At 39.1% G+C, this 24,691-nt stretch overlaps 1 protein-coding gene across 1 annotated transcript; it reads right to left on the bottom strand.

The window, feature by feature from the left end:
* On the bottom strand, positions 1-22,854 carry BCAP29 (B cell receptor associated protein 29). Its single transcript, XM_027679330.1, has 8 exons — positions 22,756-22,854; positions 22,388-22,491; positions 18,876-18,976; positions 16,608-16,758; positions 12,934-13,069; positions 10,227-10,338; positions 2,549-2,649; positions 1-981 (listed from the first exon to the last, which is right to left on the bottom strand). Exons 2-8 carry the CDS (start codon positions 22,477-22,479, stop codon positions 943-945), a joined length of 732 nt encoding a protein of 243 aa, XP_027535131.1. The 5' UTR covers positions 22,480-22,491; positions 22,756-22,854; the 3' UTR covers positions 1-942.
* Between the last annotated feature and the right edge of the window lie 1,837 nt (positions 22,855-24,691).

The raw sequence follows: 24,691 nt of genomic DNA on the forward strand, positions 1-24,691 counted from the left end.
TCAGGAACTTAAACAATCCCTTTAATATAACAAACATATCCAACTTCCAAATATAAACTGGGACCAACTAACAAATAAGAAACTCAAAACAACTTTCTGAATACCAAAAAGGTCTTATGCAAAACAGTGCTTATTTATTTGAGGTATCGTATCCATGAAAACAAAACAAAACAAACCAAACTGTCTACATTTAAAAAGATTTTTTACTTAGCAAGGCAAAAGAAGTTAGGTGGTACATACAGAGTAAACAGATGTAAACAGTGTAAAAATACAGACTGCTAATACCAGCCAACCCAAAACTGAAATAACCCAAATATTAAAGAAAAATAAACCAGAGGCATGCAAAATATTGTTTGTCAAAATACACTCAAATCCATGTGGCTAAGTGGAAGTCAAAAGCTAGTGAGATGGATTTAGAAATGCAGTTTTCCTTTCTTTATTTTCCTTAGATTGATTGTCATTCAATTTTCCACTGAAGTGGAATGGCTGATGAAAAGCTTTTAACCTTCTTCAACCCAGCAGTAACTGAATTTTTAAAACTCCTAACAGGTGTTGAAAAGGAGGTTTAGATAATTGCGTTTTTATGATATAGTGTGATATACAACCTCACTCAAATGCTACAAGCAAATGGTGCATGATCTGTTACCCTTATGGGAGGCAAAAGCTTCGAAAACAGTCAAGTTGCTTCAGGTGGATTTTTGAATTTCTCCTCAGGAGAGCAGTGACAAACTCCATGGTAAATCCAGTACACCACCTAACATTTTATTTCAACACAGAACATTTTGGCAACCAAGATATATTAGAGGAATCTGAATAATGACCTGCAATGCATGTGCTTTTCAGAAAAATCAAGTTTTGTTTCAGATATGCATCAGGAACATAAACAGCACAAGGCTTTTCTCATTGAAGCAACTGTACTGATGCCATTCGTCTTAGTTGCACTTACAGGTCTTTCTTATCTTCTGCTTTATTTAAACTTTGCTGAAAAGAGACAGATAAATAATTTAAGTTTGGCCAAGATCAGAAACCACTGACTTCAGATGCTGCATTTTGCTCCCTTGCAGCCACACCTGATTTGTTCACCATACACCTTTCGAAGTTCCCATCAATACCACCCCACACAACACTTGTGCTCTGATCCCAGGATAGTCAGGGCTGTGCAACCCTAGGTCTGCTTCCCATTCATGTTACAACTGAACTGTGCAGCAAACTCAGCAGAAAGCATTTTCTGCTACCAACCGCTTCATCCCTGAGTGCTGCACCCTCTGTGTGCCCAGTACCTTCTGTTCTTTCCATTCAGAGGTAAACACAGAAAATGGTGAGGATGTGTGTTCTAGACCACAAGCCTGTTAGAAATGCAGCAGGACTACTATGGCTCATTACACAGGGAAGCACAACAAGGACAGGACATGCATGGTGGTCTTGATTTGAACACACAGATCAGTTGAGCAATCTCTGTAGTACAGGGTGAGGCTGGGAATCAGTAAGTGGTTTCACAAAGTGCAGGAAAAGATTACAACCACCTCAAATTTGCCTTTTTTTGTTTATTAATACAGGACCAAACAGCTCTTCTTGAAAAGCAGATCACCATAATTTTAACATCAATCACTTACTTTCTCCCAAAATCACTACTTGTAAAAAGGATAGTTTTCATTTTTATTGAATTTTGGTTGAGACAAGATGTTAGGCATGGAGCGTATGAACATCTGTCAGACAACTTAAAATAACAGAGAGGGCTCCCAGTTCTATCAGAAATCATCATGGCTAGGCTTCGCGAACGAAGATTTGGGAAGGGCTCTACCCACGATTCTTGCAAGCGCGTTGGTGGCTAAAAAGGCCAATACGGGGAAGGCAAGTCCGGTTGCAAAAGACACAGCTGAAAGACTCCTAATAATTACTGTATATTTCATGGCTGTATATTATGGGTATTATGACCATGCACATATGCAAACTCAATCAAACAGCTAACTGAACTTTTGGTTATGTGTTTGTTTTTTTGTTTTTTTTTTTTTTTTTTTTTAATTATTTTGTACTTCAGCTTGAATTTTATAGTAGCCTTTTTTTTAGCCTAGGCTGTTTGCTGTGTTTTTTGGTTTTCTATTCTTACATATCAACAGTATTGCAGCATTTATAATCCAGTATTGCAAAAACATGTTTAAAGAGCAAACACAATAAAATTATTTTTATAAATGATGTATATACTCCCCCCCACTACTACTCCTATCATTTTCTTACAAGATTTCAATTTGATCATCACATGCAAAACTATCTGAATTTTATTTCCCAAATGACAATAAAATTGAATCTAACAATTTTGACCTGAGCTTTGCCACCCAAAGTGCAAAAAATAAAAATGCTAATAACTTTGCCATTCTTGTAAAACTAAATTCCACTATTTTGATGAAGTTTAAGGACTGCTGCCCATTGTAACCTAATACTATACTAAAAATTTTGGTAAATTCTCTTGCACAGTAAATACCAAACAAGCAGAATTTTGCTGGTACAATTTCAAAACACAGTGCTTGTATAGCAATCTGGAGCCACCTACCTGAAGCCGTTCATATTCCTTCATCAGATGATCATATTCTCTTCTAACACCATCAGATTGCTTTTTAACTGCAGCCACTTCATTTTTTGCCTTCTGGAAAGCTGTAAAATATCAGAATTGGTGTTTTAATTATTACTTGTATTTCTGCAGATCCTCAGAGCCCTGGTTGTGTATTAAGGCTCCACTGCAGTAGACATTCCTTCCTCTAAAAAAGCTTGAATTTAAAACACAGCATCACAGATGTACACAGGAAGAGATGCTCAGGACAGGGAAAGAGAATGACTTGTGTTCAGTAAGATCAGCACAAGGAACAGGAAGGGTCTGTAAGACAGGTAAGGGCAAGACCAATAAACTGTTGAAAGAGGTGACAAGTTACGTCTGTTGAAAGAGGTGACAGTATTCTGTCACATTGCAGGAGACAGTTTTAGAAAAACTCCACAAAAACTCCCCAACTCCAAAATCAAAACTGTCAGCCCTCCTAAAATAAAGAGGGAACTCAAACACTTGGCAAGATTTTCACAAACCAGCTGAGACTATCTACAAAACACAGGGGGAAGGGAGAGAATACATTATTATAGGAGCACAGACCCCTCCTTTTCACCCTGCTCTTTTACCATGCATGAGTTAATTGATTAGAAGCATCAGTTTATGGATGAGAAGGCAGAAATGATGGTGAGAGGACAGACAACTGTGAACAAACTTTTCACATCAGAAAAAGTAATTATTACCCTACTCAATCTCAACACAATAAACCGAGAGATGTCTACGCTGCAGTACCAAGCAGCCCAGGACCTTACAATGTCATTTAGACATTTTCGTATTCCTCTGCTATAGGTATCTCAAGTATCATTGTATTTCTCTGCTGTAGAGCACAGGCATACTCTAAAACTTGATATATTCATGCTAAAACAAACGTTGCTAATGACATAATAAGGCTGGCTCATATAGCCACTTAAAAAACCCCAAACAACCAAATCTGATGGTACAAATAAAAAAAAGAACATTTGCAATCCAAAAATGTGGATCTGTCCTTTGACTGTGAATTCCCTGAGACAGAGCCTTCTTTCCCAGAGACCTCCAAGACACTCAAGAATTGCAGCACCTCTAAGAGCCTATTCCCAAGAAGAGGAGCTAGATCTGTTTGGTCTGAACCAGATTTCTCTTTGGTTGCTAGTTCCTGAAAAATCAGAAACTAGATTTGACCACTCTTTTATATGCAAAAAGGAAAATTCCCTCCCCATTTCTGCTATTTGTAATTAATTTGAACGCATAGATGAAAAGTGATTCTCATTTCAGAAGCCTGCAAGTGGTTTTCCAGTAATAGGACTTTTACCTAGCCTGAAATTCTGATTTACTGAAGTTAATAACACTTCTGTCTATTCATTCCAACACGATAAAAAATTCACCCCATCTCTTTACATCCTTTCTTTGATTTCCATACTCCCACACAGTTATCCTTCATCCTTTATGGCATTCTTGACAGCATCAATACAAATTTTCTAAAGGTATTGGTATTTGGAATAACTATAATTTCCACACCTGTGACAAATCAAACCCCAATGCATTTAGTCTTTCTCTGATCTTATTACTGTTTAAAATATTCAATAGTAAAATTTGGAAATCAATAAAATAAATTTTTGACAATTTGATAAACTTCTGAATTTTAAGCTGTAGACAAAAAACTGTACGTATATGCCATTTCACTTCTTCAAGAATCTACTAATTAGAAAAATAAATTCTGCTTTTGTTTGAACATTCTTATACATAGTTATAGTAAAAATTAATGAGAACTTATTTCTGAAGAAGTAGGAACTCAATGTTTTTGATCTGATACTATTTAGTTATTTGTAAGCAGCAGCACAGTACTTTAGTTGCAACTGAAAACTACTTTATCTTCAAAATATGAACAAAATATCTAAAAACATCTACAAATCAAGAAAGCTAACAAGCTACTGCATTGTTTTAATGTTTTGACCAAAACAGATGTATGACAGGAATACCTCACCTAACCCTAGAAGACGAAAAAGCAGGGAACAGATTGTCCTTTCCACCTGTGTTGGCTATGGACAAAAAAACGAAAACATCAACAAAACACTAAACCCAGACTTGTTCCTATTAGGACCACACAATTAAAAGGAGCATCGCATCTCTGACAATGTGAATTCCTCAGTACACCAATTTCTTTGGATGCCTTCTTGTCTAGCAACAGAGCCTGTTCGTATCTCACTGCTCAACTCTCCTGTACTGCACAAGCACTGCAGTGCAGCTGAGTCAATGGCACACGTACATTGTTTGTCATATGGACTGTATCATACGAACACGGATCCAGCAGGAAACAGAAAATCCTTTGTGTGCACAACACAGTCAGTTATTATTTCTGGCTTCCATCTGGCCTGTTGGTTTGCCTCACAGGAGACAGAACAGCTGCACTGGCAGCAAGCAAACCCCAACAGCTGACTGTTCCTACCAAGAAAAGGCATGAGCAGGCAGGAGGTGAGGATGCTGCTTCTACATTAATGCAACTAATGAGAGGAATAGTCAGTAAGTCCCAGAACTCAAATCCAGCCTCAGTACTGTGAGAGGTAGGCTATCCTTTTTCATTTCTTCCCCTTCCCTTCAAATAAAAATCAACAAAACATTCCTAGGGCAGTGTTTCAGTGGAAGACATTTGTGGCAAACTTTATCCCTTTACACTTGTGTTACATGTGTGACTGGAGATCCATAAACTAATGTAACATGTACAGTCTGGCAGAAGTAGAGAACTAGTCCTTCTCTCACCACATTCTCTGTATCCTAATCCAGCACAGATAGTTTACTTCATATTGGTCTGAATTCGAAGCAGGATGAGGAGGTTACCACAGCCCAGCAGCTGTAGCATTTCTATGATTCTCTCATTCAATGAGCATGGAGAAGCAAACACTAAAACAAAACCAAACAGCAACAAAACCAACTGATGATTCTTTGGGTGTTTTCTTGCACAAATACTAGTCCTGGTCTGACTAAATCACTTGACTTACAGTGCTTGCTACTAAGGAAACCATCTGGAACTTACATTAGCATTGCTCACAATACAAGCCTACAACCCAAATGATTTGGACTAGTTAAAGAGTAAGAAAGAGCCCCCTCTTTTAAAAGTTTTCAAGTTGAGAAAGAGCTATTCACACTTAAGAATTTAGGCATTTACGGCACAAAAGATTTGCCAACAAATACGCTTGTAAGGCTGGGAACAAAACTCCAGTCAAGTAATTCCATACTAATTCTGAATTCTCTTCGTAAGATATAATGGTCAAACAGAGTTTAAAACAAAAAGGCAGGGCCAAAAAAATCAATCACAAATTTGCTTCAAGTACCTTCTGTAACTGCAAATGAAATTTTGTTACAAAATGATATTAAGAGAATCTTCCGATGGCATAAACAGCCTTGTATAACAAAACCACGCTTGTGTATGCAGCGCCATCCCTTCCAATCAACTCTTATTGCGTGTGACGTCATGCAATGTCTCCCACCAAGCTTATGATCCCACAAGTAAAAAGTAAGGTTAAGTAAGACTGACTTTATTTCTAAAACCTCCCTCTGCCATTGGCTAAATAACACAAGATAGTGGCCAATTCCTTTAACTTGTTTTTTTTAAAAACTGGAGTGCATCAGTGGAGCTCAACATAGTTTTCATATATGGCACTAGCCTGCCTGGCAACACAAAGGCCAAGCTGAACTCTCCCTTGCAGCCAGTTTTATGAAATGCATTCCCAATGTCTGTATTGGTTAATTAACTAACACCTAATAATCTTCACTTTTAAGTGAAAGCTGTACATCTGTACATTCATACCTTCTAGAACAGTTAACAATTAAAAGCTATTTCAAAACCAGCCCTCCACATAAATTATTGCTCTCTTCCTGTCTCCTACAACACTATGCAACCATGAAATGAAAAACACTTGTGACACATTCTGTACACAAAACAAACCTCAAAGGATGCACGGAAGTTTCATCAGAATTTCCTCCTGCTGCACTGTATGCCTATGACAACGATATATAAATAGAGAGTATTTTCAGAAAAAGTTGAACTAAACTTCAAAAGCATCTAAATGACTTCGGTGAGCCAGCACATATTTCACGAAGTGGAATCCTAATGGAACAGATTTTGTCTCAATGTGGCACTACAGACTCAGCTCAAAGATGCAATTAATGCCACAGCTCAAATAACTGCACACAGAGATACTGGGACTTCAATGCCTGTTGTGCTACATCAGCTGCCAACAGAAACTTAAGGTGCATGCCATTTGCTATGAAATATTGTTAGAAAAGCGAGGGGTCAACAAGCTGGACAAGAGTCTGTCACCAGTCTGTTCTGCCACACAACTTGATCGATATTCCATGTTCTGTATAAATTTATGTTGTGTAAACAAAGCTGTAGCCTTTACCATATATTAGGAAAGTGTCACTAAAAATGATGTGACAGAAGTTGAAATAGTACAGCATTGCAGAAGTCTCCCTCCTGCCCAAAGGGTCCAATAATAACAAACTGACATTTCACACACATTTCCATAGTTTGGGATCTGTGAGCAAGAAAAGAAAGTTAATGCACCGCTAGCCCTGTTACTGCCCCCAGCCCCAGTCGCTGTAAGGACTGCTGCTTTATGACACTTCTCTCAACTCTAACTTCATTTTCAATTCCATGTAATTTATTTTCTTGTGGCTTTGTGGACAGTTTTCAAAACCTGGAACAATATCCTAGCATCTCTTTCTTCCCCAGAAAAATCCCTGTAGGTCCAAGATTAGCAGTCATACTGAGAGCCTTTAATTATCTGAATCAACATTTTGTTAGAAATATGTCTAATGTGTAGCAGGAGAAAAATTCTCACCTATGCTGCGTGCTCCAACGAGTATGTGTATTTACTTGTAGGTATCAATGAGACATTTTTCATCATATACAACTTTATCAATAAATTACCATCTCAAAGGTTTCTATACAGTCATGTTATTACATGTCTAGGTATGCTAAAAATGGATTTAGGCTCTCAAAGTGCTAGCCCCACTGCTGGGTGCTTATAAAGCCCTGACAACCATATGTGGAGCTGCAATAAAGTAGTGAGGAACTAGTCCTCTTCATTTCTGGAATAAAACAAAAAAAGGCATCAAGAGGAATAAGAAAGTCAAGTCTGAAAAGGAAGCAAATTTGGCTGAAATCTTTGTCATTTATTTCTAACCTTTCCTCAGATTTTAGTAATTTCACTACTCAGTCTTCATACTGTTTTTTCAAAGCACAGGAGGTGGAAAAATGTCTTCTTAACTTAGGATTTCACTTACAGTTAACTGAGAAAAGAAGCTGTGTTTCCTGTAAAAAGTGAAGAACTAGAGATGAGTGTCCTGAAAGTCTGCAATAATTTCTGTCTACACTATAATTTTAGTAAGAGGAGACATACAGTATTTTCTCTGCCAGTTGTAAATACTGACTCAAAACCTTAGAGAAAATTTGGATCTCCAGTGAAGTCATAGCACCGATCTGATACTAAACTGTGTTCTTAAATGTGAAGCAGCCTTACATTTAGGACTCCTCCTGGGTGCCACTCTATTGAATTAATCGACATTTCAACATGTGGCCCAGTATAAAATAATGTACCACCATGCATCAGTAGCTTAACATATGTCCCAGACCAGAAAAATGGATATTTGAAACTACCTTGTGAAAAAGATTAAACATGTTTTTTCTTCCAAACAGCAAAAAACCCCCCAAATGCAAAACCCCAACCAAACAAGAACAAAATCCAAACTTATTACTTGCACTGATACTATCGCTGAAAAATAAACAAAAAGAAAACCTCCGAAATCAAATCCAGTGAAGTTTTAATATTTATACTAGTTTTGCCTTGTTTCATTACTGGTGACACCCTTTACACTCTTCATTTCCCCCCCACAATTTCATGGATTGGACACAAAGGAAAGGTCACTTTAGTCATGTGAGCTTAGTAGCATGAAACAAGTAGTTTAAAAGAGGTAAAACAAGCTTTTATATCTCAACTTTCATTTTGTGTAATGCATTGCTCACACTTAGTGAGCATGAAACTCAACATTCACCTGCTCAGTTGCAGGAATTCCAAAAGAAAACAGTAAATTCAATGCACTTTCTCTAACACTCCGTAGAAACCTGTGTCTGTGGATGTGGGATTTGAAACCTTCTGGTTATCAGTTTGCTCAACATAACATACAAGAAAACTTACTTTTTGTAAGACAGACATACCTTAACACCACCTAGCTGCTGATAGTAATGCCTATGGGGTTTTTGGCAATGAGGAGGATGGCATCAGCGGAAGGGTTGTAAATATTTTCCTATTCATTCCTAAGAAAGACTCTCTCCCCCACCTTTGCCCTAACAAAAGATTCAAGCATGCCTTAATTTATACATGTTTTGCATGGACAACAGCTCACAGGGAGAATGCAGCTGAAGCAGCATGAGGTAAATCTATTTATTCCTTCACTTTCTCTAGCATTCCTGTCTGAAAAGCTTACATTATATTAGTGTTACATACCACCAGTTAGTTTAAATAAAACATATGCATTTAAATTTTCCATTGATCCTGTCACTTCAAAGGCAGTTTTCCCCCCCTTTCTTCAAGAAAACAGCAGGAGAGGGAAAACCCACTACCAAACCTGCCTGAGAATGTGAACTAATGAGACTCTCTATTTAAAGATTGTTGTTGCTTCAAGCCTAGCTGAAAACAGCTGTTCTACAGTTCTAGTTTGAATTCCCAGTGAAAAAAGACAACGAAAAAGGATACATGAAATATATGCTGTTATTCTTACAGCTCTGTAGCACTGCCACGCAATATGAAAGCAAGGCTATGTTTTGATGACAACACACAATCTGGTACCATGAAAATCTGTATTTTGTTACATTCTGAACATCTGATTAATGTTTACTAGATCACAGCCAGTGTTATCTTAAAAACACCAATCTCAGAGGAGCAGGTGTTCATAAGCATCACACACCTTGACAGATCCCAGTAAGACAGAACCAAACAGGTAAAATCTGCTTCTATCTCAATTTGGGTTGCCTATAAAGCAGTTTTGACAACCTAAACCTTAAACATGGAAGCTGTAACAAAAGTGTTATGTTACAAATTGCAAGGTATGTTTTCTTGTAGACAAAAAAAAACAAAATTAGAAAAGCTTAACACCTTAACACCTCTGCTGCAGAACAGATATAAATTTAGAATACTTGTCAAGGACTTTTCTGCTATCTGACAGAAACCCTATGCTACAGTAAAAAACCTCAACCACATACTTCCCCATTTCATACAGTGACAGTGGCTGCTATGTATGATATGAAAGATCAAACTCATGCCTATAAGCAACCTGTAATTGATTCCACATCCTGGTCATGTCACTGAAGAAGACAAGTCAACATCACTTAAATATATCCTTTCAATTTGTTAATAATTATAATTTAATTAAGGTGTTCCAATTACACTGTACACATTTCATAATGAAACATTTACTAAAATACAGGGATGGCAGTGATGTTTTGCCAGTTCCTAGTCAAATGTAAAGAAACACCATGCCAAGTGTTCTGGAAATGGATGAAGTAAGTTAATTAGTGCTATACCTAGAATACATTTTTGACGTTCAGTGTTGAAATCATCTTTTTCTTAATTGCAAAGAAGTCCTAACTAATACTTACCAGTCGATGTCTTCTGTAGTTCTGCTTTCAAATATTCAACTTCCTCCTTCAACTTTTCCTGAGTTGCTTCCTTTGACTCTTTCTTTTTACCGCTTCCTTGCCCGCCCAAGGCCTAATAAAAACCACAGTTGCTACAATTAGTTTTATTTTCATTAGTCTGACATTAATGCGAAACACCCAAAGAACGTCAACTTCAATCTTGCAAACCAACAGGTTTTATCAAATGTCAACATGATACAGGCAGATGATCATTCTAGAAAAAAAATCCCCCTGAATTAAAAAAAAAAAGGAGATAAAAAAGCTCAATGTTTTAGGTTGATAGTAATGGCATACACAGGAAATAATACCATTCTGTTACAAGTAAGAGTATTTCTGCATCAGGTGTACAACTTCTGTTTATGTTATAAATGAATTTTTCAGAAGATATATGCTGGGACTGCCAGTGACAGAACACTGTCATATTTATGTGCAACTTGTTCTAATAGTTTATTGCGATTTCTCTCTTTGTAGGTTTGCAGCTACTTCTTCCATCTTCAGAATACCTCAATATCTAGATCCAATTTCCAGTGAAATTCAAGAAAAAAACCTAGGAAAGGATTCAGGAAGAGCCCTGTAAGCACTAGGCACAAGAGCAATATCTTCCCTGTACTATAAAACTGCTGGCACTACTATACTTATGCATGTTATTAAGATGTAAGATTAGACCCCATCATTAGACCCTTTGCTCTACTTGCCTCTACTGCCCAACCACACATGATCTCTGTTATGAAAATGGTAAAAAAGTGGAAAATGCTTAATGGAAAAAAGAAAAATGAAACAACTGGATAAACAGCTGTTAGGTGAACTTGTGATAGCAGAGTTTACCGGGCACAGGTGGGATAAAGGGGGAAAGATTACTTTAAGAAGAAGAAAAAGACCGGTTTATCAAGATGAAGGAAAAGAACCTTTTCTAGAGACTGGTAAACAATCCATGGAAAAGAGCTGAAGAAAAATTTCCAGAAGCTATTTAATCAAAGAGTGGAGATTACATTGGACTGCTGGTAAGAAAACATTAGCCAACTGTCTCCTTTACTTTGTGATCACCTCTTTCTATTAATATGCAAATAGCTATTTCTGTAAACTTTCATCTTAAGTCCTGTGCTCCAAGGAATCTCTGAACAGGAGACAGTGCAGACCTCGCACACCAGAGTAAACTTATAGTATTTATACTTGCAGCCAGTGCCTTCTATGCAATTGCTCTCACCTCTCTCTGATGGCAGAATGAAGCACACTTGCAAATAAACACAAATGCAGGGGCCAAGCCACTGGATGAGAGAAATCTAAGCCACAGTATGTCTATAAAGTTAAAATATTCCAATTCCAAACACTTCACATGTCCGTCACAACGGAGATCCAGCCACAGCATGTTGCCTGGACCTGTGGCTACCAGTGTTTTTGCAAACTATGCAATCAAATACACAAACAGAAACAGACAGGAGTACAGTTCCCAGTTTCTGGCTATCGCTTACAAGCGGCTAAGAGAATGTGTTGCTAAGGGAATATGAAAGCAGAACAAAAAAAGAGGACTTCTGGCCAAATCCCAACAAAACAGAGAAGAAAAAAAAGTACCATAGACAGTAAAGGGACAAATTCCATGGCTGAGGGAGGGAGTCTGGATCATTTTGACAAAATACCAAATCACAAAATTTTGTAATAATTGCATACTCAGGAAACACCTAACGTGCTCTAATGATCCCTGTTTTACAACAGCTCTCAAACAACTGCATTTTTTTACATCCCTTCTTGTACTTTTTTGTCCAGAATCTGTTCTCTTTGTCTGAAGATTTATTACAAAAAAATTACAGTATTGGTAACCATAGACGCTGTGTTAGACAAACTCGAAGGAAACCTGTACACACGTGCAGTGAATTTTGTTTTGACAATGAGCCAGACTGACGAATGCTCTAAAAGTCTTCATACCCCACATATCTGCGCATTAGCTTATGGTTCGGTCTCTTCAAACAGAATTCAAACTAATCAAGGAAAGATTTCATACATTTATCTTGATTATCTTTGATTACTTCCCTTCCTGCATACAATTGTGTATTGAACCATAAAAGAAAAATGATAGCTTAATTTTCTCCATTCTTCTCATAAAAATAACATCTCTTTGATCCCTTGGTGGTTCTTTTAAGTAAGACTCATTAATACTACGGTAGTGTCTACTAAAAAAGGAAAGTATAAAAAGATACAAGAATACAAAATACAGTGACTACAAAATATCAATTTTACAAGACTGGAGAAAATCCTATTAAGAAGAAACACCCAGCATGAAAACAGCTGTATTGTAGGATTTTTCATCCTGCACTGCTATAGCCTTGACCTAAACAGCCAATTTTTCAGGATAAAAAGAGTTAAATTAGTGTCTCCCTCTACTTCATTACGATTAAATTCAGAGATATTTTAAGAATCTCTTAGTACTTCGATGAAATTTGTCCTGGAAAGACAGAACATCATTTATTTGGATTACTTCAGTTTCCTTTGTTAGTAAAATGCTACTGAAATTTGTTTTCAGTATTCTGAATTACATATTGTAAGAACATAGTTCTTCCTTTTTCCACCAGAGGGAAAAAAATGAACAAATATTATTCAGTAGCAAATCATCCTCATAGTATTTTGTACTAACTACTTGCTGAATAAGAAAATAACTAAAGAAGCTCAAAGATACCTCCTGCAGCCTTTCATTCTCGGCCATGTATTTTTTGGCTGCTTCAGTAGCATCATTTACTTGCGTTTCCAGAGCTGCATGAGATGCCATTTCTTTTGCCAACTGAGTGAGAAGGGTGACAGTACGTCTCAATACACTGTGAAGAAATACAGTGAATAGAACTATAATTCATATCATAATTTTTTTTTTTAAACAAAATCAAAACCAACAAAAACCAAAACAAACCAAACAAGCCAGAAAACCAAAGCAACCCCTTTTCATTTGCTGCATTAGCTATAAAAACAAAACCAGAAGAGAGCTGTTCAAGCACTTGAAGGGAAACATCCAGGTTCATCCGTGACAAATAACAGTAAGAGGAGAGACTGAAAGTATTTTCATCCATCAACATTCTGATTTTTACTTTATGCGGAACCTCCCTCCTCCTAAATATCCACATCCATTAAGGGGTCAGACATGCTTGCTTAAAGGCTGAATTACTCTTAATTTTAAATAGGATGGATCTCCAAATTCAAGACCCAAACAACATGTTACAGTGAGGAGTACAGTGCAAAAAAAAAAAAAATTCCCACAACTTTATAAAAGGCCTTACAAGAATAAAATTAGCAATGTGAGCATATTAATCTTCAAAGTACTTTGTCAATACAATTAAATCAAGAGCATGCATATGGCACCTCAAATCTAAGCTTTGCCTAGATTTGATCTAATGATTGCCTCTTTGCATCACTACTTTTGTTATTCATCTTGGAGTCTTTCAAAGTAGTACGTTGCTGAATCAAGCCAAAGTAACACTAAATTAAATTAATGCCTGTAATATAACTATGCAGCTGCTCTTCAAAGAAATTTGAAAATCCAAGTAATTAGCTTTTTCATAATTGAAAAAATATTAGTAGACCTTTTCAAAGTAAGCCTCCCCTCACCCCCCAGCTTCTTCACTGAAAGTTCATTTTCTTACTTTTTTGGGGATTAGTAAAAAAGTTAAGGTCCCCATGTCACTACTTTTCCAAGGCTTGGCATGTTTTACTATTGCTTATTAATTTATAGGAGTCATTAAAACACCACAACTAAAACAGAATCATAGAATCATGTAGGTTGAAAGGGGCTTCCAGAGGTCATCCTGCCCAGAGTAGGGACAGGTTGAGCAGATTGCTCAGATCCTTGTCCAGTTGATTTCCTGCCATCTCCAATGATGGGTGATTCCACCATCATTCAGGGGCCTTGTTCCAGTGTTTAACTGCTCTTGATAGTAGAAGTGCTTTTCTACCTTTTCTATCTGAGGTTCCTGACCTGTTACCTCTTGTCATTCCTGTGTGGATCCACTGAAATGAGCTCACTCCATCTTTTCTACAAGCTACTACTAGACAGACATAGCAACCAATAGGATTTTCCCTTCAAGGGCTCTTCTTTTCTGGCTGAAAGACAAGCTCCCTCTTCTCTCCTCAGAGGTCCCCGTGGGTCATCACAGCAAGGACACATGCCATCCTAAGATAACACAGACTTTTATGTGCCCAATCTGCTTATGTACTCCCCAGTTGCACCTGCTAGTGGGGGTGATGTTACATTACCCACTGACTATCGCAGAAGGCTCAGGGAATTGGGAGGCCAAACAGCAGAACTTATCAGTATGAAACAAAGCAACCTAAGGTTGATCATGAGATACTCAATGCCTCACTCTTTTCCAAATACTTAATCATTTGGTCCCAGTGACCAGTGGGCTAATGTTTTCTTGAGCTTGCCTTTAGTTTTCAGCCCTTCTTGTCCCTCTCCGGTTCTGCATGGGGTAACAGAGGGCCAAACAAGCCTTGGTAGGCTCTCCACATCTTCCAAGACATCAAGTCAGACTAGCAGATGGGTGTCTCTGTCCTACCCAAGGGACAGTCTCTGGAGACTATGACCCTTCTCTTTTCTCTGCAGTTTGCATATTAGGGCTCAGCTGGATCCAATACCTCCAAACACAGGAGACCATTTTCCTCATCCTTACCCAATGTTCCACAATTGTTGAACCACAGATGAAAAGCTTTTCTTGTCCTGTTATGTGTGACAAGCTCCCAGCCTCCTCCATATTGTGAATCTCTGTCTACCACTATTATGGAATTTTCCTATTGGCTGATGTGCTGAAATGAACTAAAACTGACCCAAAGAATAAACCAGGGGCATCCAAGTACCCGTTCACACCTACATGTGGTCTGAACTTGGTTGGGTGATGGTAGTAGCAGTGCAGGATAAGACAACCCAAGGAACACTTTCCTCACCTTCTCTGACAGACATTTTGCCTGTTTAAGAGAGAAGCAAAATAGCTCTACTAAGAAAAGTCCTTTCCTCTAGCTGCTACTGTAGGAGTACTTATTTCCTCTAAATTTTGGTGAAAGGCCAATAGCCCAAAAAAACACTTCAAGCAAATCTCTTCAACAGTAGAACTTTTATGCACAATAAAATCTGCTGGGGCCACGTGAAAAGTCTTCTTCCTTGAAAGCTGAGTGGGAGTAGGATCCTGGGGGACCAGCTTCCAGCTCTTGTGCAGGACACAACCCAGCTATTCCTCTTGGAGCAGAGATCAAAAACATATTTGTGCATATTTACTCAACCTTTCTAAAGGAAGACAAAGAACATGATGCATTCATATCACTATTGTGCAAGGCTAGAACCACCTTTGTTTTTTCCAATGTTTTCCTGCTCAAGTTTCATATTAATTTTTCTTTGACACTTTTTTATGTTCAACGCTCCTCAATGATCTGCTAAAATGGCAATACGTCACTCTAAGGGGAAGAAGTTTGTCAGAAGTCTCTGTGATTTTCTTGATCTGTGTTCTTCTTGCATATCTAGGCAACGTCAAGCAGCTCACTGAAGTAACTCAGAAGAGGACCAGCATTCTTTGCCCAGTCACCACAAAAATGTACAAATAGGAACTCATTTGACCAGCACATCCGTTTCGATTAATTCACATTATCTGTGTCCAATGAGCTCATGTGCTCCCTGCCCACTGTTAACACCAGCAGGTTGTTGTGGCTACTGATTCACAGGTTGTCTTGGCTGCTACTGCTGGGCAGTATAGAAGTGTCCTTTCCTTTACTTATTAGCTGTATTTAAACATCCTGAAAGGGACACCAGATTTAAGATCATAACACCATAGGAGGCAAGTTACCACAAAGTGCTTGATCTGAAATATATCTGAAACTTTCCTTGAAGGCTGGAATATTATCTTAAGTTCTTAACTTATTATCAAAAGTCTTAACTTTGAGCTTGAGATGAAGTGGTTGAAGTCAGGCTCCAGTTTTGCTTCTTAACACAGCAGGATGCAAAAATATCAGCTTGCAAGATATTAACATTATTTTAACAGTACTTTAGTTTCTGATTTTTTTTTATTTCAGTTTTCCATGTTCAAAAAAAAGGGTGTAATTTTAAGGAAGGAAATGAGTATTCCCTGAAGAAACTTCTGCAAAATATATGTTTTCTCCAGCATTCAAAATGTTTCTTTCCATGTGTCGCTCACACATCCTTCCAATCTTCAAATATTTGTAAGGTATTATTTTCCCTGATCTTACTTGCCTCTTATCCAACCTGGTCACACTTAATTCTTTAATCTCTTGAAATTGGCCTTCTGATCTTTACTTTACAATTTGTGCAACAGTTCCTGTAATAAACATACTGTGCAGATATTAGAAAAATCTCATACTTACAGCCAAAGAAATAAGGAAAAACCTGAGAGATAGAGGTTTCTTTGCGATCGAAAGAGTTTCATCTGAATGTGATCAAAGGCACTACTATTGATGTTTGCAGCCTTTTCATTCACGTGAACGGATGAGTACTTCCTGACTTCTCTAACAGCATCTGCAAACAAAACCAGTCCGTTCTTATTCACATCTGTGGGTGTGCACGTATGATAAACCACACTTAGTACTAGAAATATGTATTTGGACTTTCTGCTCAGCAAAGAGAAATAAGACAAGTAGTGGCACTGCTTATGGTATCTATACATTTTAAAGGCTGGTCTTGATAAATCACTGAAGCACTCCAGCATATTTCCAGAAATATGACAAACTATTGCCCAAAACATGCTTGAACGGTCATTTCTAACACTTGCACCCAGTCCCCAGTCCCCAGGCCAAAGCAACACACTACAAATGTTACCAAAGACCCCATAGTGTTGAAACATCACTACTGACAACTGAGTTAAAATCCTCCCCTGGACAAACAGTGAGAAATGAGGAAGAGAGGGGAAAAGAAGAAATATTTTCTCAAGTATTTCATATAGAGTTTGTTAGATAAGCATGTGTTTTAGTAATGACACAAGTGTCTACTTTATGCTTGAATCACAGAGGGAGAAAATTATTTCTGTAACATCCATCAAAATAGAAAGACTGTAGTAACACAGTAACATCAGTAGTAACCACTAACTGTAATAACATAATAAACAGAATGGAGGAGGTAAGCTACACCTCAGCTTTCAATCATCTTTCATACATCTTTCAGCTTCTTTTCATTCATCATATACTCCTGATAGTTCTGCAAAAGGGCTAATATACTGCAAACACTTTTCAAAGGACAAAATAATTAATTAGGACTTACATCCACACAAACCCCAAATCTAACCCAGTTAAGAGTTCATATTACAATATATAAACTTAAGGTCGTCATACATTCCTATGACGAATACAGCACCTTAAATCTCCCTCTGCGCATCAACAAATATACACATTTCATGACATCGTCAGTTCCTGCAGAGTATTTTGGCCATGTTATTAAACTGCTGCTGCATTTGTCTAAGCAAACAAAATCAATTCCAAAGAAAAACACATGTGAATATCATCACTTATGACTGCCTCTTTCATATGTCTAAGTTATTAAGAAGGGAAAAAAAACCTGAAGTAAAACTTCAAACAATGCATCACACACTAGGAGTAAACAAATGCATGTCCCTGTGCTATAGGAAGAGTCTTGTCCTGCAATAACCTATCACTTTATGCTATGGGGCAAGCATCTCATCACTGCTTTACTTTAGCTCAACTTCATCTTTCTGCAAAATCAATGACTATCACCAACTCAAAAGCAAACTTTGTTCAAGAGAGTAAATGAAATCCATTAGTTTTCAGTCTTAAGCCATTTACTGAAGATCTACTTATAATACTAAGCATAATCTTAAATAATGATTTTAAAAATTTATTTGTATTTCTGGTACATTTTTAATATTAAGAATGTAGTATTGCAGTCTGGCCTAACATTGTTATTTATGTAGTGCATCTGTATATTTCCCTCAGCAGAAAATAAAACCATGCATTTTTTCTTCCTATTTCAAGTAGCTTGGAATCAAATAGCATGTTCATTCTAAGGTGCTGGAAACACTTCTGTCCATGGAGAACTACTACTATCCCTAAACACAGGAGAACTATTTTCATCACTGAAAGGTGCTTACCTCACAAAGCAGTCAAGAAAGACATTACACGAAATAAATCAGGCATATGGTCACCATTCAAGCTCCAGTTTCATTAAAGCTTTACTCCTACTTCATGGACCTCAGGATCTACTCATAACAGAGGTAGCCAACAGCTGTTTTGTATCTGAACTGAGGAAAAGTAGTCAAATAGCCCAGTGTTTTGATATATTCTTCAACAGCAACAAAGGGAAAGAGTGCCATCTACTGCATAAGGCACAGTTCAGCCAAATTCTTGTGTGAAACACGTTCATTTACCTGTCTGAGAAAGTGAAACCAAGCAGCAGCCTAGACTCAGCCCCATTTTTCCTCCTCATTCACTACTATATTAGTATTGCATTTGGATTCCCAATGTGGATGCAGTATAAGCCCTGTCCTCTTTCATTCCATTGTATAACTTTTCAATAAATTAGCTGATTTACATTAGGCTTGAACCCTTTCAGTTAATTTACTGATACGAACTCCATGTACCAGGTTTTTCCCCCATTTCTTAAGAAACTGAATATTTAACACTTACCAAGAAACAAGACGATCAGTAAAACTATTATTGTAAGGAACATCTTGTTCCAAAATACTGCCATTTTGCTCCATAGAGGAATCATAAAAATCTTCTGCCATCTGTAAAACAGCACTGTGTTATTCAAAAATAATTAAGCAGTAAAAGAAGAGCATAACAACCTCACAGAAGAGAGCCTTGTTATTGATAAGAGACTTGTTAAGGTCTCTAAACAGCTGCTTTAATTGCAATACAATTTAGGAGTACACTTAACTTTTCCAACAATACAACTTGCTCATCTCTTTTTTATTTGTTGTCAATATAGGCAAAGATAGTTGGTTCAACTTAAAACACACCTGCTATCATGCAAGGAGTTTGCATTTCAGCTTTTACTTTGGCTAGAATTACTTGATGTTCAGTCCTGACTACAATAAACTTAGGGATGGGGTAAAGACTGTAAAATCCATTCCATCGTTTTTATTTCTATCCGCTTATACCCCTTGTTGCCAAATAAAATTAAAAGCTTCCATGAATTAGGATCATCTCTACCATCCTTCTTCAGAAGGCTTATCTTTTACGCTGATGAATCTGCGTAATTATGAGGTACAAAGACTGTTATAACAGTCTAACCTGTAATGACAACAAAAAGACAAGTCTTATGCTTATATTCTGTCAAGGGTTAAAATCCCTTTCCCTAGCATAAATTTGCTGGCTACAGAAGCAACTTCAGAGGCCCAACGGTGGTTAAGACAATTATTATTATTTTTTAAAACAATCATCTATTTGATATTACTGCATGGAGTGTTCTGTAAGAATTCACACTTGCGGCACAAACGAAGAACATCTGATGTGCTCAAATGAATTGCAACCAGTGATAACAGAGCACCTACTTGTCTTTTGCTGCAGGTTAAAATCAGTCCTACTAAACAAATGAAATAATGCCTAGTCACACATTAGGGATGTAACACAGACATGCTACTCACTGTCTGATTATATGAGGTAAAATTTCCAACTTTTGTTAATGCTATTTACATTTCACAGAGACTGTTAAAATTTGGCCTCTAACAAATCAGTTTCCAACCTAATAAGAATTTAACTTAAATTAGACTGTAGCATCATCTCCTATGGTTCTTTCTGAATGTTCACCAGAAAGGATTAAAATGTTTTAACATTGTGCATGCAAAAAGCTCCTTTAAATCTTTTAATATAATCTGAGTTCTTTATAGCAGACAGCCTCGGTCTGTATCAAACAAAAAGCTTACTTCAAGCTACAACTCAAACAAAGCCAACTTATAGACTCTTCAAACACGCAACTCTCCAAGCTCCATACTGACCTCCACTTCAGAAGTGACTCTCTGAGGTACGACCTTACATCGACTACACTGCCAAGTTATAATCAGGCTAAAAATTAGATCTCTTTACTGCAAAGTCTTCTTGTGTACTATTTTCCCACTTATTTTTCCTCAACAAGTATTGACATTTACATTTCCTAATGCTCCATTTCCTTTTGGTGACAAAAGTCAGATAAATATAATCCTTCCAAACTATAATACCAGTCACCACTGTGGATGTACTACACTTAGTAGTACAGATCTGTCTTTTTGCGTACTTGCATTTTTACACTGTCAATTTACTTGCTCTCTGGGAACTTAAAAGCTTGTTAGCAAATTTCAAAAAATTAACCACAAAAAAAAAAAGTGTAGGCACAAAAAAGACAGAGAATCTTTTTGAAGACAGAGAAGTGAATAAATCAAACTTCAAAGAAGAGCAGTTTCACACCTGTCAGTATCCACGCATGCTTTGCTGCTCTGACAGAACCAGCTCTCAGGCCAGCAAGATGAGTACAGCAGAGCTGTTACCCCCCGGTACTGTCACAGCAGCTAAATCTACGCTTTAACCCCACAAGATTCCTGCAAGTTTTATTAAGAAGATAACTGGCACATGGCACATAAGGGATAAAGCTATTTCACGCTTTCAGAAATCACTGTTGAGAGGAAAAGCTCAATGCTCCAAACAGAGCACAGGAATGTATCCTTTTAATATAATTTAAAGCCTTTCAGGCACACTGGATTCAAGCCCTGTTTGCGCCACAAGTGAAACATATTTCAGTATTCCCAAAGTACTCTGCTTGTGTCATCAGCCTGCAGAAATTGTTGCAGCAAGTTTCCTCACATAAACCATTAATAACCTGATGATTATGACTGCCATAATCCTTCTCCCCTCTTACATACAGTTGCACTTTTGATTAGAAAACAAGAGAAAGTATGAGAACTTAATAATCTGTGTTGAAATGCTTAACTCCCCACAAGCCAACTTGTAAAAATGGGAAGTTAAACTAGATTTTTAGAATAGTTTCAATTTCTGGATCTAAGGAAACATGACTAATTATTGGTATCTGCTGTAGAGAAGCCAGTCATTTTCAAGACTTCTGCAGGTTTAAGTAGTTAAATTCAGACTCTCCACACAGCAGGTTTTATTTCTTAAGATATTACAGTAAAAGCTGCATACTTCATTCTAAATACATCTAAAGATGCAGAAATTAAACATGCAACAATTTTTACAGAGCACTGAGACAGCAGCATTTTTAGTTCTTCTGAAAAAGCTTTAAGGTTTCATCCTATTTGGTTTGGGGGCGTTGTGAGTTTTTTGTGGTTTCTGGCTTTTTTTTTTTTTTTTTAAATCCTGATGTTCTGAAAAGAAATCCTAAGTCTGCTTCTCTTGCCTCTTGTGGAGAAGGTAGCTTTCTTCAAATCCTGTAAAGAAATTAACATTACCAAATTTGAAGACCTACTTACAGGAAACAATCTTAAGATAATGCTGTAAGCCAGGCCTTCGCAGAGAATAAGAGTAATGAGCATATTTTGTTTTTTTCTCTTACTATGTGCATTTATTTTACAAGAATTTACTGTTTTCTTAATGTTTGTGTTGTTCCAGAACTACTATAATTTCGTTAATCTATATATAAGCCTATAGAGGCCTTTATTTCAGTAATCTTGAACTTTCTGCATCAAACTCAAGTTCAGTTTTTCTAAACTAGTATCACAGATTTCTTGCAGCCCTTAAATGTGCTTTATGCAGCTTGCTTTGAGTATCTGACGTCTTTTATCTGTCCAGTACCCACAATGCCTCGTGTACAACCAAAACATAAAGTTGCTCGTCACAAATTTGACAAACGACTGCCGAAAAAGCTGAATCCTCCTCTCATTTTTTTTTTACTGCTAGATGCCTGCCTTCATGCTGGCTACTCGAGAACCCTGGGAGAAGCCGTCCCACCTGCTGAAACAAAGCAGGGGGGCTCATCTGGGCACCCCGACCGCTGTTCGGATGAATCAGCACTACGCAGAAATCATAAAGCTTCTTCAAGAGGCTTGCAACTCCTGATGATCCAGTCCCAAACAGCATCCCTTCAGCTTTGTTCACAACTAACGTAAGACGCAGCAAAGCTCCGTATTTACAAAAACGGAGGAGTAAAATAAACTCAAAGTGGTAAGAAGCACCAGCTGGGCTGCCCAGCAGACCGAAGACCTCCCTACCTGAGCGGGGAAATGAACGGCAGGCAAAGCACGAGAATTACTGCGATCTCGCCGTACAGGAAGCCAGCCACTGCCGTCCACTGGAAAGTCATGGTCCCGGCGGCCTGCGGGGGAAGGGGCGGCTCAGGCGGGCGGCTCCGATTTCCCCTTCCAAACTACCCCCGAGGCAGGGACGTGGGGGCTGGGACCCCGTGGGGGCCGGGATCCCACGGCCGCCGCACCGGCCCGCCGGGCAGGGCAGAGCAGAGCAGGGCCGCCGGCAGAGTCCCCGCCAGGCGGCCGCAGGCCCGGGGGTCCCTCCCACCGCCCCCCGCACGGCCGGGAAGCCCCAGGGTCGCCCTGTCCCCCCGCCCGCCCGGCCTTTGAACCTCCTCGGCGCCGGCGCCCGGCGGAGCTGATGGCGGCGCAGGGGCGTGAGCGGGGCCTCGCCGGCCGTGGCTGAAGAGGCGCGGGCCAGTCTCTCCCGCCGGCGCTGCGAGGGCGGGCGGGGAACGGGGGGTGTGTGCGGGCGCGGAGCCGCCCTCGCCCTGCCCGCGGGCTGTGGGCAGGAACGGCGCTGAGTGACACGGCGGGGGCGGTGCGGAGCTGCCGCCGGCCCGGCCGGGGAAAGGTGCGGGCGAGCACCGGGGAGAGAGGGTCGGTGCCCTTCGGTGCCGCCCCGTTGGAGCGGGGCCCCACCGCCCCCTCCGCCGCGCTCAGCCCCGGCCCGGCCCCGCCGGCGGGGCAGGTGAGCTGGGTCTGGCGGCAGCGCGGAGGTACCGAGGGGCCGCACCTCTGCTGGGAAATGCGTGGATCTACACGTTGAGAAAGGTGGACATGAATATTACCTTTCTTTTTTTTCTCCCCATCTAGGGAATGGTTGTAAGGATTTTGCTGCGGAATCCTGCTGTGATCATCCCACTGCTCCATGACTCGAGTTTATTCCATCTGGGACTTCAACTCTGCTCTTCTAGCTTTCTCAGTTTCTGAAGTTCAGTTAAAATGCTGCGTGTCTGTCCATCCCCTCTCCAAGCCTAACACTAATGTATTAAGACCCAGCAAATCTTTTTCTCGAGGAAAATAGGCCCACTATTCATAAGGACACCACCAATAACAACAAAGCAACAGTCTCAAACACTGTCAAACAGGCCTGTTTGGACCTCATGAATAAAACAATATTCCTTTAGAAAACCCTGTTCTATCATACTGTCCTGTGCAGTGTTTTTTATCAGCACACCAAGGCTCCCAAGGTATTATTTCCGTGCTTTGGTACTCATTTTCCCACTTCTTGACCATCTCTTTTGCACCCATCCAACTCTCCTTTGCCCCTGCATAAGGGCGCCCCCCTGATCACCTTGTGATCCCCTGATTCCTTTTTCCTGTTGATCCTAATAGATGCTGAGGTGCTGCCAGAGGAAGAGGTAACCCTGTCTACCTGGGCATCACCAGCCACCAACACAACTACCTGTTTCAGAGAATTCTCTTCCAATTAATTTCCATCAGAATGAGACATTAAATGCAGTGAATAGTAGTTCTTTGTTACTCTAATCCAGTGGAACTGACATGGTGTAGGAAGTTCTTGCATAAGCAGTTTTGAGCAGAGCTGTTTGCAGCTGCTCACAATCTGAAATTGTTTACTTGAAATTTCCCAAGTCTGCAGCCTGGGGATGGAGCCAGTGTGTTAACATTTTCCTAGCAGCTGCCAAGCAATGTCTGGATGAAAGGTTACATCCCAAATAATTGTTTATGCATAACAAATATTGGAGAGTGATATAACCAGCCATTTCAATCCAATCTATGCAGTGGCAACGGCCTGGGTTTTAAGTAATATTTCTAACATATTTTCATAAACATATTTGATCAGCAGCATAGAGAAAACATAACCTCTTGTCCTGGTTATTACATTTTAGCTATTTGCCTACAGCCACTGTACTTCACTGAAGCTGCTAAAGCGTTAATACACTTTCCCTCCTTTAATTCCAGTGCAGTTTCGATTTCTGAGCTGCTTACTCAGCTCTTACTAGCACTGTAAACTGTCCCTCCCAGTAGCCCAGCCTCATACTCACAGGACTATATTTGCTCATCCCCACTGCCAGAGACTTGGAGTCTGCTTTTTTACTTCAGTGGCTTCATAAGATCCCAGAAAAACTCACACTGCAGTGACTGCTGTGCACTTCCACTGCAGCTGATGTGTGTTCCCCACCAAACTGGAGTGAGATCAGAGGAACAGAGAGAAGCCCCCTGCAAACATCTGTGAGACTTCCCTTCTCCTGTTGAATGCACTCTGCCACTCCTGGAAGGAATTCTAACTGAAACTGTAGAAGT

The sequence above is a fragment of the Neopelma chrysocephalum genome, unplaced genomic scaffold (assembly GCF_003984885.1).
Source record: "Neopelma chrysocephalum unplaced genomic scaffold, ASM398488v2 Primary Assembly neopelma1_45, whole genome shotgun sequence".
NCBI lineage: Eukaryota > Metazoa > Chordata > Aves > Passeriformes > Pipridae > Neopelma > Neopelma chrysocephalum.